This window comes from Pelobates fuscus, chromosome 1, assembly GCF_036172605.1.
Source record: "Pelobates fuscus isolate aPelFus1 chromosome 1, aPelFus1.pri, whole genome shotgun sequence".
NCBI lineage: Eukaryota > Metazoa > Chordata > Amphibia > Anura > Pelobatidae > Pelobates > Pelobates fuscus.
The window spans coordinates 348,015,465-348,031,487 of NC_086317.1; the positions used below are offsets into that span (position 1 = coordinate 348,015,465).

General features: G+C 43.7%; 1 protein-coding gene across 1 annotated transcript; it reads right to left on the reverse strand.

The window, feature by feature from the left end:
* Positions 1–1,376: 1,376 nt before the first annotated feature.
* Positions 1,377–2,892, reverse strand: LOC134600830 (protein FAM98A-like). Its single transcript, XM_063445219.1, has one exon. It carries the CDS (start codon positions 2,715–2,717, stop codon positions 1,377–1,379), a length of 1,341 nt encoding a protein of 446 aa, XP_063301289.1. The 5' UTR covers positions 2,718–2,892.
* Between the last annotated feature and the right edge of the window lie 13,131 nt (positions 2,893–16,023).

Below are 16,023 nucleotides of genomic sequence, written 5' to 3' on the forward strand. Positions count from 1 at the left end.
CTTCCTAAAATTGATAGTAACGTAGTAGACTTCCAATAGCAAGGTATTATCGACGTGGCTGCAATAAGAATGTGACCTACCTTGATTCTATCAAATTTGCTTGTATTAGGGAGATTTTTTATGTAAATATGATTTTTATTGCTGGCAAAAAAACACACAGGAACTTTATTGTTCACCTTTCATAAAAACAGCACACCTTCAACTGGTTTCTTTCACAGCTTAACAATGCTTTTGTATACAGTAAACCCAACACAAAGCATCTTGAGGCTCTTGGTAAAGGCTTTATTATAAACCGCAAACCCATACAGGCTTTGTTTCTGCAGCATTTATAAAGGACAACTTTGGACATAAACTCCTTTTGCCCAAAGAGTAGTGCATTTCCTCAAATAAAGAGAAAAATGAAAAGAAAAAAAAAGTGCGCACAACAAATTAAAGGTATGAAGGTATGCGCAAATGATAAAGGTGAATTATCTACTCCAAAGTATTTTCAAGTAGTTTTAGACCACAGCTGTTAATTAGATCGGTCAAAGTGTATGTTCCTTTTTAAATGTAATCTAAGCGCAGATTAAATTCAAAAATGTAACTTGGTAACCATTTATTGCCAAAGCAGCATTTAGGACCCTTAGGGCATAATATGGCGTGGATTGCCAGAGGCAAAAGAAGGCTAGAAAATGCAGTAGAGCTCACATAACATTAACCAGTGTGGAACAGCACTGACCTCCATAAAACACTAAATCTCACTCATGAAATTAATTTTGTTGTAGACTTTAAGGAATTCCTCAACTCATCATTGATATGAAGTTATCAAAAAAAGCCATAAGGAAAGAGTTTTTTTTTTTTTTTTTTTTTTTATCAGGTGCAAGATTGAAGCACAAAAGCTTTGTTTCATCTAAATCATCAATGGCAAACTATGAGTCTTCTTCATCGATTAAGACACCCTAAACAGTTGATGTCATAAAGCCAGGATGTCATGAACTAAATATTTCAAAGGACATCCTTTGCAAACTATTACTGAATATTTTATTGTATTGGTCATTACTTAAGAGCCCTGCCCTTATCAATTACTGCTACTGACTGGATGTGCTGTCCGACATATTTAGTTCAGAGCGCTTCAGATGTACAATACATATGGACTGCAGTACTGGATTGTATGAAAGGTGGGTACAATGGATAAGGCTATCACTGCAGATTTCACTTCTTAAGGAGAAAAATCATATGAGGAAGCATCATTTGTCTTTGTAAGGTTTAGACATGCATCAGGTTATATTGTTGCATTCATAAGCAGAAAGATATCCTGTTATAACTGATGCCTTGAAACAGTAACTTGTGTCATCAGGCTGTCACTCCTATTACCTGAGCTCTACTGAAATTTAAGCTTAAACAACCTCAGCTAGTGTAGTGTCTTCCTTGTCCAAAGCCAGACTGGTTATACTGATAACCTCCGTGTTGAAAGTGCTGCTCAAACTGACCACCCTGGTTATAGTTTTGGGCACCTCGTAATCCCCAACCTCCACCTTGTCCTCCTCTTCCACCACGACCACCACGGCCCCCTCTCCCACCTCCACGGCTGCCTCCCCTGTCATTGTTGTTTGTTGATAACCTCCACCCTGGTATCCACTTCCAGAATAGGATGACCCTTGGTAGCCACCATATCCTCCACTGCTTCCTTGATATCCACCTTGGAAACCTACTCCTCCACCTTGGTAGCCGCCAGTTTGAACACCAGAATCTCGATAACCACCATCATGATAGCCGCCTCCTGTACTGCTACCACCACCGTCTGTCCAGCCTCCTTGAACTTTACTTCCTCTAGCTCCTCTGCCACCATGGCCATAACTCCCACGACCACCTCCTCGCCCACCACTGTGGTCATAACCTCCTCGCCCACCACTGTGGTCATAGCTTCCTCCACCACCACTGTGGTCATAGCTTCCTCTTCCACCACCTTGGTCATAGCCTCCTCTGCCACTATATGACTGCTCATATCCACCTCTTCCTCCCCCTCTGCTGCCTCCTTGTGGTGGTCCATCATTTCTCTTCTGCCAGGGAGGCATTTCTGGAGGAGGTGGTTCATATTCATTGGATATGGCTTGGTTAATTGCTTCAATTTTTTCCCAATGAGAAGGGCCCAATGTCTTGCTTAAGAGGGGCTTTCCTAAATGATTAGGTGGCACTTTTAAAAAGGTCTCCTTCAACTTTTTTTCAATTCCTCTAAAAAATTGGAACATCGTAATGTTGGCAGGAGGTTTAGACATTCCCAGTGTCATGCATATGCTCTTGAGTTCGACAAATACCTCACTACCACCACCATCCTTCTCCTTCTTTGAAGGCATAGTAACACAAAGATTTCTAGGAGCTTCGAGTTCAGAAATGAGATACGTTAGCAGGAGAAGACAATTTCTTTTGTCCAGGAGGCGTTTTGTAACTTCTCCTGATGTTAGACAGGCATATGGACAGCTCATTTCGGTTAAAAGACCGCTCATTTCTAGTTGGAATCCTTTTGATTCAGCAGGGCTGTTAGTAGCTTCCACGTTTTCTTCTAGTTTGCTGAACGATTTAAGCTCTGTCACCAGCCATGCACAGAGTTTGGTATATTCTTGAGAAAGGGCTCCCTGACTGGCTGCCTGGATCAAGGCTCCTTCATCCATTAGTGAACCTTTATAGCCCAGGTCTTCCAGTGATTCCAACACGTCATTCTCCAGCATGTCACACTCCATAATGCAGGATATTAGCAGTGTCTGCGCTCCGCTAGGCCCAGTGACTCCGATGGCGGATCGGCGGCTCCGTTGGAAGATGTGAGCTGTTAGATAGCCCTGGGAGAGGAGGACAGCCTCGGAGTCAGCCGGTGTTACACTCCCCGGTCCTCAGACACAGCCGGTAATCTCCTATCCCCCCCCCACTCACTCACTTGGCAACTGACCTGCTGTTTTTTTTTTTATCTTTTATAATAACAATACGATCAGATATAAAACAGTTAAGCCATCAGATAATGAGACTCGCAGGTCTCTGTGCAGACTGTTGTTATTGGTACATTCAGATTGTTTTGTTATGGACAAAATACTTGAATAGATAAAATGTCTATTTTATCTGTGTGTCTGGCTTCTAGAGTAAAGCTCCCTTCCCCCTTAGTGTGTGCACAATAACCATTTCGTCTGTAAACCCCTCTCACTCTTCCCCCCCTTCCTATTGAGCAAAGCCTTGTGTAACAAAATGGAGAAGCTGCTCCCCTACTAACCTCTCCCCCGCTTCCTTTGTTCAAGTAACGGTTCTCTCTAGAAACATGCCACATGTAGTAAAATGGAACTGGAATGGGGCTGGGATACAAAGAAATGTCATGTGATGATGCTGGGGTCACGCCCAGTAGAGTGGGTTTAGACAAGACCCCTTAGATTGTTAACCAATTGTTGAATGTATACTTTATGTTAACTGTGACTGTACATGACGTATTTCTGCTTTAAAAGAGGGTCCCACTCCTTGGAATAAAGCATTCCCAGCAACTTGTGTCCGGTGTGAATTACTCTAAGGAAGCGTGTATGCAATTAATTAATCAATTTGGAAAGGAGTAGCTAGACAAATAAACAAACATTTGATTTGATCTAAAACAGTTCGGCGCCCGAACATGGACCTCTGCAGATGAATAGCCGACCTTGGGGACACCGGAGAACAGACCCCCACATTGATCACCTCCATATATATGGTAATGAATGCGTAAGCACCTTGCATATATCTCCTATCTTTGTGACTGGCCTAACTCCGTGTCCATGACGGCTATTGAAAGGTAAACAAAAAAGACAGGTAAATAGCTTGCCTGGAGTGTCTCTTTAAAAGAACCTGTCAATTTTTCTATCTGCCTCTTGAGTGTGGGTCTTGAGTGTGTAAGTGATTGATTGCATATCCAGGCTGTTTATTGCTTAATTTCTTTGCATGTGACTGTACAGTATTATTTTGATTTCTATCATTAGCTCAGTAAAGAGCAGTTTTTAGCTCGGTAAAGAGCAGTTTTTAGTTCGGTAAAGAGCATTGTTTAGCTTGGTAAAGAGCGTTTTTTTTAGATCTAAGAAAGAGCGATGTAGGTAGGTTTAATTTTATATTTGACGCCGGATGAAGGGCGGGCACTTCTAGGTTTAGAGTTAGTATTTGTTTGATTCATTTGTTTGATTGCATGGTGTGATGGTAGGGTGATAGTTGCTTAGTTGAAATTCCGTTGTCTATGATGTGATTGCGTGTGCGGGTGTGACTTGAGTTTATTGTTAGCCAGCATTTTCTTTTAAGGGGTTTGTTTCTTTTCGGTTTGTATTTGTTGTAAGGATTTGTGGTGTATATGTTTTTATTTGCAATATATGTAACGTTCAAGTCTATGTCTTTCTTGTTATGTTCCTCCTCTATCCTAATGAGGGAAGGGTAAATGTGTTGTAACTCTTTGGGGTCATTATGTCCTGTTCTTTTGTATTCTTTATGTTTCTGTACAGCACTCACATAGTTAAACTTTCTGGCTGAAAATGCTGACAGCCGCTGCTTGTACACTCTCTCTCTCTTTCCCCCTCCCTCTTGCCCCCCCCCCCTTGTGCTTTCTCTCTCGCTCTGACTGCTCTGACATATTGGTTTATGGGGGATGATTGCAACATTTGTAAAACTCAGTGAGGAATGTGAGGGAGGTCTTCCAGCTGTTGGCCATTAGCTAGAGGCTTGCAGTAGTGAGCTGCTGAACAAAAAAAAAGAAGAGGGATTTTTGCTGGACAAATATCCTAGTTAAGACCTTTATGTAATATTGTGTATATTGTTCAGTAAGAGGTTATTAGCATATTGGAGTAAGGAAAGCAAACAAGGCAAGTGAGAATTTGTTGGAATAAATAGGTTGGTATATGGAAAGAGGCTAATGGATGTTGAATAGTAGAAAGAATTGGATGACTTTGTATGTTTATTTGAATTGTAACACAATTAATAAGATCAACAACAGGGAATGATTTTGCACACATTGAAATGTTGGAAAAATTAAAACCACACAATGATGAAGATATTTTTAGTTTTCTTGTAAAATTTGAAAGTGAATATAAACTTGTTGCTAATTTTCCTGAAGATCAGTTAATTCATGAATTTGTGAGAAAATTTCAAGATCTAGATCCAATTGCAATTGTGATGGCTAAACAAAAAAAGGACTTTTTAATGGAAGTTGCTGTATTCTTAGATAAAGTAAGGAGGGAAAACAGAAATTAAGGGGTTAAAATGTCTTGTGGAATTAGGCAGAGAAAGAAGCACAGATTTGATCCTCCTTCGTCCACTCTTCCTCCTTTTTCTAGGACTCAGTGTGAAAGAGTGATAAAGACAGCCGAGCCACTCCCAACTGTCTCAACTATAAACTGCAGAGTTAACAATTAAAGGCAGACTATAACTCCTAAAGTTATTTGTTTTTGGTGCAATAAACAACATTATTTAAGGTCTTGTAGATATTTTATCCGAGATATCTAATCAAAAGCAAATGAGAAATTGAATTTGTTGATTGAAAATTTTGACAGAGATAATTCATGTGGAAATACTTCAATGAAGGCTTTTCCTTGTAAACTTATAATTGTGTTATAGGAAAGCTTTCGGTGAATTAATTAAAATAAATATATACCTTAAGGTTGCAAGTGTGTCAGAATGAAATACACTAATGCAGCAGTTGTTAGGAACATGTAATGTATGTTATATTTGTGTTAGCAAAAATAGAGTAATTCCAATAATTTTTACAGAAGGAAAAACAATGGATCTATTCTTTGTTACTTCTGGGGTTGAATTAAAATCTTTGATTTATTAATGAGAATGAGATTTTAATATCATGACCGATAATGGATTACTGTATATTGCAATGCCTGGACATACACATGTTTTGGATATACAGAAGACAAAATAAATAATATATAAGAAGGGATAAGGCAGATTTACCCCTATCCACAGTCACGCCTACTCCTAACGAAACATCACTTCTGCCCTTACTATGCCCTCACCTCCTGTATCTTCCTTTCCCACCCCTTTCATGGCTGCCTCCATCATAAGGCCTACCCCTGTTATGCCTGTCCCATCTGAGGGCATTCTTGCCATGCGAGCCTCAGTGTCCCTCACAATGATAACCCCAGCGTCCAGTTTCTTACGAATGAAGTCCCTTAGTGTATGTCACATTCACCCTGTTCCAGGCCACAACTCTGGTGGACTCTCTCACAGACCCAGAGAAACTACCCATACCCTTCTACTGAAGAATTTCCCAAATCCTAATGACCCATTCCTCTACATGGAGTGACTTGTTTAAGCCTAAGATAAATTAGCTGATCAGACTACTTGTATTAATACAATATTAATACACGATATGTTAGAATCTATGGAGAAGTATCATTTCAGGTTTTCCGAATTTTCTGTGACTTAGGTTTTAGTACATAATAAGGCCCATACCCAAGGGCAATATGCGGCCTTGTATAGCTGGCCACAATGAATCTATTTGCAAAGCCTAAACGCTGCTATTTACTTTACAGCTGGTTACCACACCCAAGCTAATTATCCTGCAGTCAGTCACTCCGCACTTATGCCGGACCGAGCTCACTCAGGTCTTTTTTTTTTTTAATTCTTTATTTTTGTTGTGCACGTGTAAATTCAAAGATTGCACAATATACAAATATAACAGAGAAAAAGTTTGTCAGGTTCAAACAGTTGTACATGGAATTCAGCACATTTTTTTTGACAGGCATACTGCATATTGAAGGAGACTTAGCAATAAATTGTGAGCATTAGGTGAGATCGGTGAGTGGTATCCAAAAGATCACCGGATTGTGGTAATTCAGTTTTAGCAAACTAAGAGACTCCAGGTTTGCTCATTTCGATGCAACATAAACTTTTAAAGTAAAACGAAAACTGTAACTAAAATATCTATTTTTACATTTGGTGGTCTCTAACGGTGAGGATAGTTTCTAAATCCCTAATTTTTGCTCACTCATCATATTAGTATAGCAATGCCAACGGCAAAGAGACAACAGGATGGGCCATAGCCCATATGTTCTGTATATAGTAAAATAGGCATCTTAGCTGTCCGGTGTGCGGTCTTGTGCTGAGTGGATTATAAATTTTAGTGACATGTCTAACAACGGTATAACGCTACAATAAGATTAAGGTGGTCCCCTGAGCACATGGGTATTCGTAGATCAAAGGGTTCCTTACTCAGGCATTAGTGTTCCAGGGGGAGGAGAAAAGCCCCCCTCGAGGTTCCTACAGATAACACTTTTATCCGTTAGATACATTAATATGGGGGGGGGGGTGGTGCCTGGGTGGGCCTGGAGGACCATATGGGAGAGGCGCGGTTGGTGCCTGGGTGGGCTGCTCTGTTCTAAGGGTGCGTCCCTTATCTATTTTCTCCCTTCGAGTTGTCTAAAGAGTTGCCATTAGAAAAATAGAGAAGGGGAAAGAAAAAAAAGGCATGTGAAATGAAAACATAAGCAAAGTACTCAAATGAAGGTGAGATAGCAATCCCCTTCAGTGCGTCCAGGTCCCACGGGTATAATGTTTAGAGTTACGTTCTCCAAGGCGATGCTTTATAGTGGCAGCCAATAAACAAGAAAACAAAAACAGAAAACCCTTAGTGGTTATAGTCACATATTCCAGTGGTGGGTTTTATGGCCTCCAATGGGGTGGAGAGTCCTTCTGTGAGTTTGGTGTTCTCAGGTAGCATCGTCTGCTGATGTGGTGTGTCTGGCTGACCTGGGTACGAATTCCTTGGCGGTGGTAGGATTCAGTCTGGTGGAGGTGGTCGTGGATTCCGCTTGTGGGGCCTTCAGGCCCATCTGGCCCAGGTAAGTGTCCAGATCCTGCAGGCTTTTTACTCTGTAGACAGTTCCTTTGGTGCTGAATGTGAGCATCCGTGGTGTGCCCCAGCGGTACAGGATGTTATTTGTTCTCAGTAGTTGTAGGGTAGGTTGGAGCGTTTTACGCCAACTTAGTGTGGTTCTTGTGAGGTCAGGGAATAGCAGCATTTGTGAGTCCTCAAATGACAGGGTTTTTTTTTCCCCAGAGTCACTGCCAGGAGAGCTGTCTTGTCCTGGTGGGTCTGAAATTTTATAATAACATCAGCCGTGGCGTTTGTGGTTACATTTTTCGGCTTGGGCAGTCTGAACACTCCGTCAATCTTTACGAGTTTGGCTTGTTTGGGTTGCAGAAGTGTGGCAATTAGGCGTCTCACATAGTGTGGGAGGTCAGTCATCAGGTATCTTCCTTCCCCCTAACCTTCACGTTATTTATTCTCCTATGATCTTCTAAGGCCTCCACTTTCTCTATTGTGCTCAGCTGTTGTCTGTGGAGGTCATCTAGTTTCCGTTCCAGGTTATGTAGGCGCTTATCCTGTGTGCTTGTCTTGGCCTCCAGATGGGTGAGCCTTGTGGTGGCCCCCTCTATGGCCTCTTTAAAGCTTGCCCGGTCTGCTGCCAGGTCCTGCCTGAGTTCGGTAAACATTTTAGTTAGCAGGGCCGCTGTGGCTGGTTCTTCCGCAGGGGATGCTTGGAGCTTGGGCCCTGGGGGATGGTTCATCGATGCCCCCTCACCCAAGTCTGGATAGAAGTCACCCGACCTTTTTTATGCACAATGCACTATCATGCTCTTTCACCTAAATCTAATATATATCCCCCGTTCCGATCGCTGCCCTTGTTTATATCAGTAGAGTGTTTTGTTTACACTGTTGCCTGGGAGACGGGATATCCGATACGTAGGCATGTAAGCTGAGGGAGCGGTACGCACATATATGCGCGTACATACCCGGAAGTGCACTGGGTGCCGGCGGGAACGAACGGGAACACACCTGGGTGAGTGATTTTATTGAATATTATGGTATATATTGTCCATTGGTGTACAATATTTTGTTGTCTTGTTGTCCTTTTTTGACCCTGAAGAAGGTCCCAAACGGGGACCTGAAACGTTGGTCGTTATTTTTAATATTATCTAATAAATTTGCGTTTTAAAGTCCGGAGAGCAGCCTTTCTTGTTGGATCTTATATATATATATATATATTGAATATTATAACTACACTGAAGATGGGCTAAAAAGTAAATAAATAACATAAAATATAAAAAAGGAGATAAAAATTAAGGTGCACACTTAAGAAGTGAGAAAAAAATATAAAAATAAGAAAAATTAAATAAAAATTAAAGTGGCTATCAGAATGAAAGAGAGAGAGTCAATAGAGGACCTAACTAATAATGAAGAGATCTGCATTAAAACAGCGGATAAATGGGGGCGTGTCCTGACACCCATGGAGAACGGTCGCATGTAGCACTAGCTCCGCCGTCAAAAGGCCCACATAACCACAATTGTGACCCATACCATCCGAAAATACCATCATGTCCCAGGCAAAAAGCAAGAGAGCCACCGAGAAGCAAGAAAAGGCGAACTTCTTCACCTCCAAAGCACACCAGGGGAAAACTATCCAGCCCCTGGAACATAGCCAAGATGGCGCAGAGGAGGAAGAAGAGCAGGCCCGCGGGTCGCCACATCCTGAGCCCCAGCTCACTAAAGACCTGATACAAGGCATGCTGGATACCATGTCCCACAAAATCCTCACCACCCTACAAACGTCCATCGGAGACCTCAGGAAAGACCTCCAAGATTTGGGCGCGAGAACCTCCGCTATGGAGGATAAAATGGCGGACCATGCCGAAGCCCACAATACCCTGACACACACGGTGGATGATCTCGCTGCACGCATGGAATCATACGAAAATAAGCTTGCCGACATGGAAGACAGAGCCAGGCGTAACAACCTGAGACTCCGGGGCGTGAAAGAAACGGTTGGGGCGACGGACCTTCCAACCTATATAGCGGAACTGCTCAGAAGTCTGGCCCCTGACTTACCTTCCGATGTCCTGCTGATGGACCGAGCCCACAGAACAGCACGGCCGAGGTTCTTACCACCGGACAGCCCCAGGGACATACTGGTGCGTATGCACTATTTCCATGCAAAGGAAATCATACTAAGGGGCAGCAGAGCAAACAGAGCCCTGCCGGATAAATTTCACGGCATCCAGATATTTGCGGACATCTCCCCAGCAACGCTGAAACGCCGGAGGGACTACCAAGACATCACAGCGCAACTCCGAGAACAACACATCGCCTACCGGTGGGGATTCCCTGTTAAACTGCTGGTACATCGTGGGGGGAAAAACTTCACCATCTCCACACCAGAAGAGGGCAGCAACCTGTTGAGAGAATGGGGCATAACAGTTCCCACCACGCACAAAAGACCACCGGAGATGCGGAGACTGTCCCCAGAGTGGAGGAAAAACAAGCGGTAACCCATACACACATAAAGGGACAATTGCACAGCCATCCTAGGTTCCCCCACACCCCTCCTACCTTACACTCTAGAAGCCCCTATACCTGGGCTCACATGTTGCTCTTCCTCATTTAAAAAAAAAAAAAAAAAAAAAAAAAAAATTATAATAAATAAATAAATAAAATAAAAAGATATATAAATAAAAGTAAAAGAAATACCAACACAGTCACGGAGACTGGAATATACTTTGTAAGAATTCGCAACAGACTGCATATTTCATCACTGTATATTGGCCATAGGGCACTTCCCCCACCCACCACCCCCCTTCCTCCCCCCTCCTCATTTGCACTAATGGGTCACATAAATATGTTCACTAAGCTTATCCAAAATGGGCCGGCGCGGCGGAGCGCCTGTCTCCTGTTGAAGCCATAAGCTTCATCCCCCACGGCACTGCTGCGCAGAGCCAAGCCATCATATTGGCACTAGTACTGTTTCAGTTAAGTTTATATTGTTACTATTGTTTTAATTGTGACTATGCTCTCATTGACAACCAACTACTGCAAAATGTATATAAGCCACAATGTTATGTTTATTACCGTTGTTTATTGTTTGTGGGCTATGTGGGTAGCCCCTTAGCAGCGGATGTTCACACACGAGCTGACCACACACATCACAACGCTACTTACCCATCTGGGATATATGCCACACTGCGAGTACCATCTGAACAACCTGAGGGGACCCCGCTGCCTAGCTGGACTGAGCTGGGATGGGCAGCGGACCCCACCATAGATAAGCCACACATAACATTACCATACATTCTGAAAGATGACCCCCCATGAGATTTTGCTCTCTGAATGTAAAAGGACTTAATGTCCCTCACAAACGACATGCACTTGCTAAGGAGCTGAAGTCTCAGGGAGCGGATGTAGCGTGTCTGCAAGAAACGCACTTCCGCACAGGCGACCACCCGAAGATACTGACAACCACATATCCACATCAATTCCACGCCACTTCCCCGACAAAATCGAAAGGCGCCACCGTACTGTTTAGTGCAGCAGTATCCTTTTCACTGGTCACACAAGACATTGACTCCAACGGACGGTATGTTATAATCGTAGGCCACATTAATGACGTCCTGTACACAATTGTAAACCTGTATGCACCCAACACAAACCAACGGAACTTTCTGCACAAGATACTGCACAAAGTGTCAGCAATACAGCAGGGAATAACAATCATCTGTGGGGATTTCAACCACGTCTTGAACCCCCAGATGGATACCACTCTCTCACCCCATAGCGCTAGATATCACACCCTAAAACGACAAAGCAAGGCGATACAAAAGCTCCTCATGCTACATCACTATTATGATGCATGGAGGCTGACACATACCACAGAAAAATCCTACACCTTCTTTTCACCGGTACATAACTCCTACTCCAGGATAGATGGGTTCCTCTTGCAGGGTAACTTCCTCAACCAAATTAGTAAGTGTGACATAGGAGACATCACATGGTCTGACCATGCACCCCTCACCCTAGATCTTAAAGACCTCTACGATTTTAAACACCGTAGTCCGTGGCGCTTAAACACGTCCCTATTACAAAACACACAATTCAAAACAGAATTAGACACGGCCCTTCAGCACTACTTCGAGGACAACAACACCCCAGATATTTCCCCCAGCACCCGATGGGTCGCACATAAGCCGGTGATCAGAGGACTGCTCATTAGGAGGGCGTCCTACTTGAAAAAACAATCGCAAACCCAACTGCGAATATGGCAGCAAGAGCTGTGCCACCTAAACACACAAAACCAACTCACACCCAGCACTGAGCTGAGAGACAAGATCGTGTCCCTCACCAGGAGGGTTCATCAACATGCACTGGAGCGTACAAACTTTTACCTTACAAAATTAAAAGCCACGAATTACACGCAAGGTAATAAGGCAAGCAAGCTCTTGGCCACCAGGCTCAGGGACCAACAAGTCAAACAAAAAATAGCATACCTCCTCAAACCAAACGGGGAAAAATGTATGATGCCTCGGGAAATCAGCAATGAGTTCGCCAGGTATTATGCAGACCTATACAACCTCAACAAAGACACTAACACCCATCAACCGCTGACAGACAGCATCAACACCTATCTAGACACAATCCAACTACCCCGACTATCGCTAGCCCAACAAACTACTCTGTCCAACCCCATCACAGATAAAGAGGTGGAAGAGGCTATTAGAGCTCTACCAACAGGGAAATCACCTGGCCCGGACGGCTTCGACAATTTTTATTACAAAACATTCCAAACAACACTAACACCACACCTAGTTCAAGCTTTCACAGAAGCAGTCAACTCCGAATCACTTGGAAGGGAGATATTAGCTGCCCACATTGTCACATTACCAAAACCGGGAAAAACCCCCACACATCCCCAAAACTTTAGACCAATTTCGCTCTTAAACACAGACGCAAAGCTGTTCGCCAAAATATACGCGAGGAGGATGAGTGACATCCTCCCCCACATCATACACAATGATCAGGTGGGATTTGTAGCTGGCAGACAGGGCACAGACAACACACGCAAAGTCCTAGATCTCCTGCACAGCTTAAGACGGGACGATCGGGGCGGCCTGATACTCTCCCTTGACGCAGAAAAGGCCTTTGACCGTTTGCATTGGACCTTTCTGGAGAGGGTACTCTCTAAGTTCGGCTTCCCGACAGAATTTACATCAGTGGTCAGGGCCCTATATAGTTCGCCCTCAGCACAAGTACTAAACGCGGGCTTCGTGTCCGACCCGTTTACCATCTCCAATGGGACGCGCCAGGGCTGTCCACTATCTCCCTTGCTATACGTTGTGGCGCTGGAACCACTAGTAACCAGAATTAGGAATAACTCAGATATTCACGGGGTCCGCGTTGGGAATAAAGAATACAAAGCCAATTTATTTGCTGATGATATCTTATTGACTTTGACCCAACCCCAGACATCACTACCGAACCTCCTAGAAGAGGTGGCCACATATGGAAAACAGTCCTACTATAAACTTAACGCGACTAAAACCCAAGCGTTAGGAGTGGGTATACCCAGAGACATCTTGACAACACTACAGACTGCATATACGTTAGATTGGAGGACAGATAATGTTACCTTCCTAGGACTCACTATCACCAAAAACCCTGATGCACTGTTCCACAGCAATTATGGAACACTAGCTGAAAAATTGTCGGCCACATTAAAATCATGGGAGGGGAAGTTCCTCTCCTGGCTGGGCAGAATAGCGGCCATTAAAATGACCCTCCTACCTAAGCTCCAATATTTACTGCGGACCTTACAAATAGCGCTTCCCAAATCTTATATTGACACCCTACAGAGGATGTTTACCAAATTTATCTGGGGACACCGCAAAATTAGAGTAGCATCATCAACCCTACACAAACACATAGATAGGGGGGGACTGGGCATGCCAAACATACGACTCTACTACAAAGCAGCTTTGCTTGCTACAATGATCACCTCACACGCGACAGAAAACCAACCACAATGGGTAGACATTGAGTCCACCTGGACTGCCAAGATCCCGTTAAATCGCCTCTTCTGGGTGCCACGGCGATTGAGACCGGAGTTGCCAGAGAAGCTGCCCCCCACGGACCTCTTACTTAAAATATGGGACGCACACAGGGGAACTCTATGCTCTCGAAAACACTGGTCCCTGGCTGCCCCCCTGCACAGCATGCATATAGCCAACCCCTCATTCGACCATCGCCAGTGGATGTCGGGGGGATGCACATACGTGAGACACCTATACGTAAACAATCAACTAGCGCAATTCCCCGACCTACAGAGCACATTTCAATTACCCTCCAGACTAATATTCTCCTACCTCCAGGTGAAATCCATGTTAACCGACACTGACATGGACACCTCCGCACAACAGCTGACTCAATTTGAGCTAGCCTGCCTTTCTCACCGCACCCCCCGAAAAATACTTGCAATGACCTACAACCTACTAAATAACCAGGGGGGAGACACCGTAGACACACATGTACACGAGTGGCAGATGGACATAGGCTGCACCTTCGACAAGACTGCCTGGAAACAGGCATTTACAGCACATAGAGGCAGGTCCAATTGTGCCTCACACCTGGAGCTCATGCGGAAACTGCAATACCGTTGGTACATGGTTCCGACCAGGCTAGCGCGGATATACCCGGGAACCAATGATCAGTGCTGGAGGTGCCAAAAAGATAGGGGCTCTCTGTACCACATATGGTGGTCATGCACTAAAATCAAAACATACTGGAAGATGGTGGGAGAGGTACTCTCAGAAGCACTGCACCAACATATATCGCTCACACCTGAATTGTGCCTACTTTTTATGACATTAAATACATACACCAAACCAAACTCTATACTGCTCTTCCACATATTGATCGCAGCCAACACGCTTATTGCTAGAGCGTGGAAATCAACAGAGACGCCTCTGCAGCATCTCTTGATCAAACAGGTTTCAACAAACCTGGACTATGAAACAATGACCATGCTCCAATCACGGGCACGGCCAGTCCACGCTGAGGCCAGAGCACAATGGAACACCTATGTTACACCACGCACAGGTGACAAAAAAGCTACACTACCTGCCTAAATCCCAGGTACAGGGAAGAGAGGTGGGAACCTGGGGGGAGGCGAACGCACGCAAGACTGGATCACGTTTACACCTGTAACATCACACCGACACACGAGTCTTCAGGCCTACAAAATCAGGTGCTCGCACGCACAAAAAGATCCCACAAGGCAACCCACAATGTATATAGTTAATATGTTAATCTGTTTGTTCACATACCCAACGCCAATCAGTTCAAATGACTGATGCACACATGAGCCAGAGTACAGGAACAGACAATGTGCCAAGGATACCATATACTCCATAAGTTGCATAGATGTTAAAGAATTTGTAACCTATTGTATACCTGAGGCATAACACCAAATGTATTGAATACTGTACAAAAGACTGTATGAAATGCAATTGTACGATCCGATGGAAATATGACCACTGTGAACTAATTCTTAAAAACCAATAAAAATTGTCAAATTGAAAAAAAAAACAGCGGATAAATGAGGAGGAATAGTAATCATGTAGAGAGACTACTATCTTAAAGAAGCATCCAGACTGTTGGAAGATCCCGAGACCTACGGACCATTATCTAGTGATCCACTTAGTGGAATAAAGAAGGCACTTGAAGTCATGCTGGTGAAAGCCAGAGCCACAGGGATTTTGAAAGCGTCTGAATATAGATTCCTCAATATTACTTTCCCAAGAACTCCTACCTTTCACTTCTTACCCAAAATCCACAAGGACTTGATAGCACCTCCTGGCCGACCAATAATCTCAGGGATTAATTCCATCACGTCCAATTTGTTGCAGTACATCAATACATTCCTGCAACCATATGTGTCTAGGGTCAAGTCTCATCTTAAAGACACAACACAGATGATTAAAGAACTGGACTCCATTCCCTGGCAAGACAATTTCATTTTAGTATCCACAGATGTGACCTCCTTGTACACGATCATAGATCATAAACAGGGATGTGACTCTGTGAGGAATGCACTAGAGAAATATGGGGAACTGGAAGACATTCAAATTTCATTTATAATAGAAGGGATTGCATTTATTTTGAAGAACAATTGTTTTTTATTTGAAGACCAGTTTTACCTCCAGAAGAAGTGAACCGCTATGGGGATG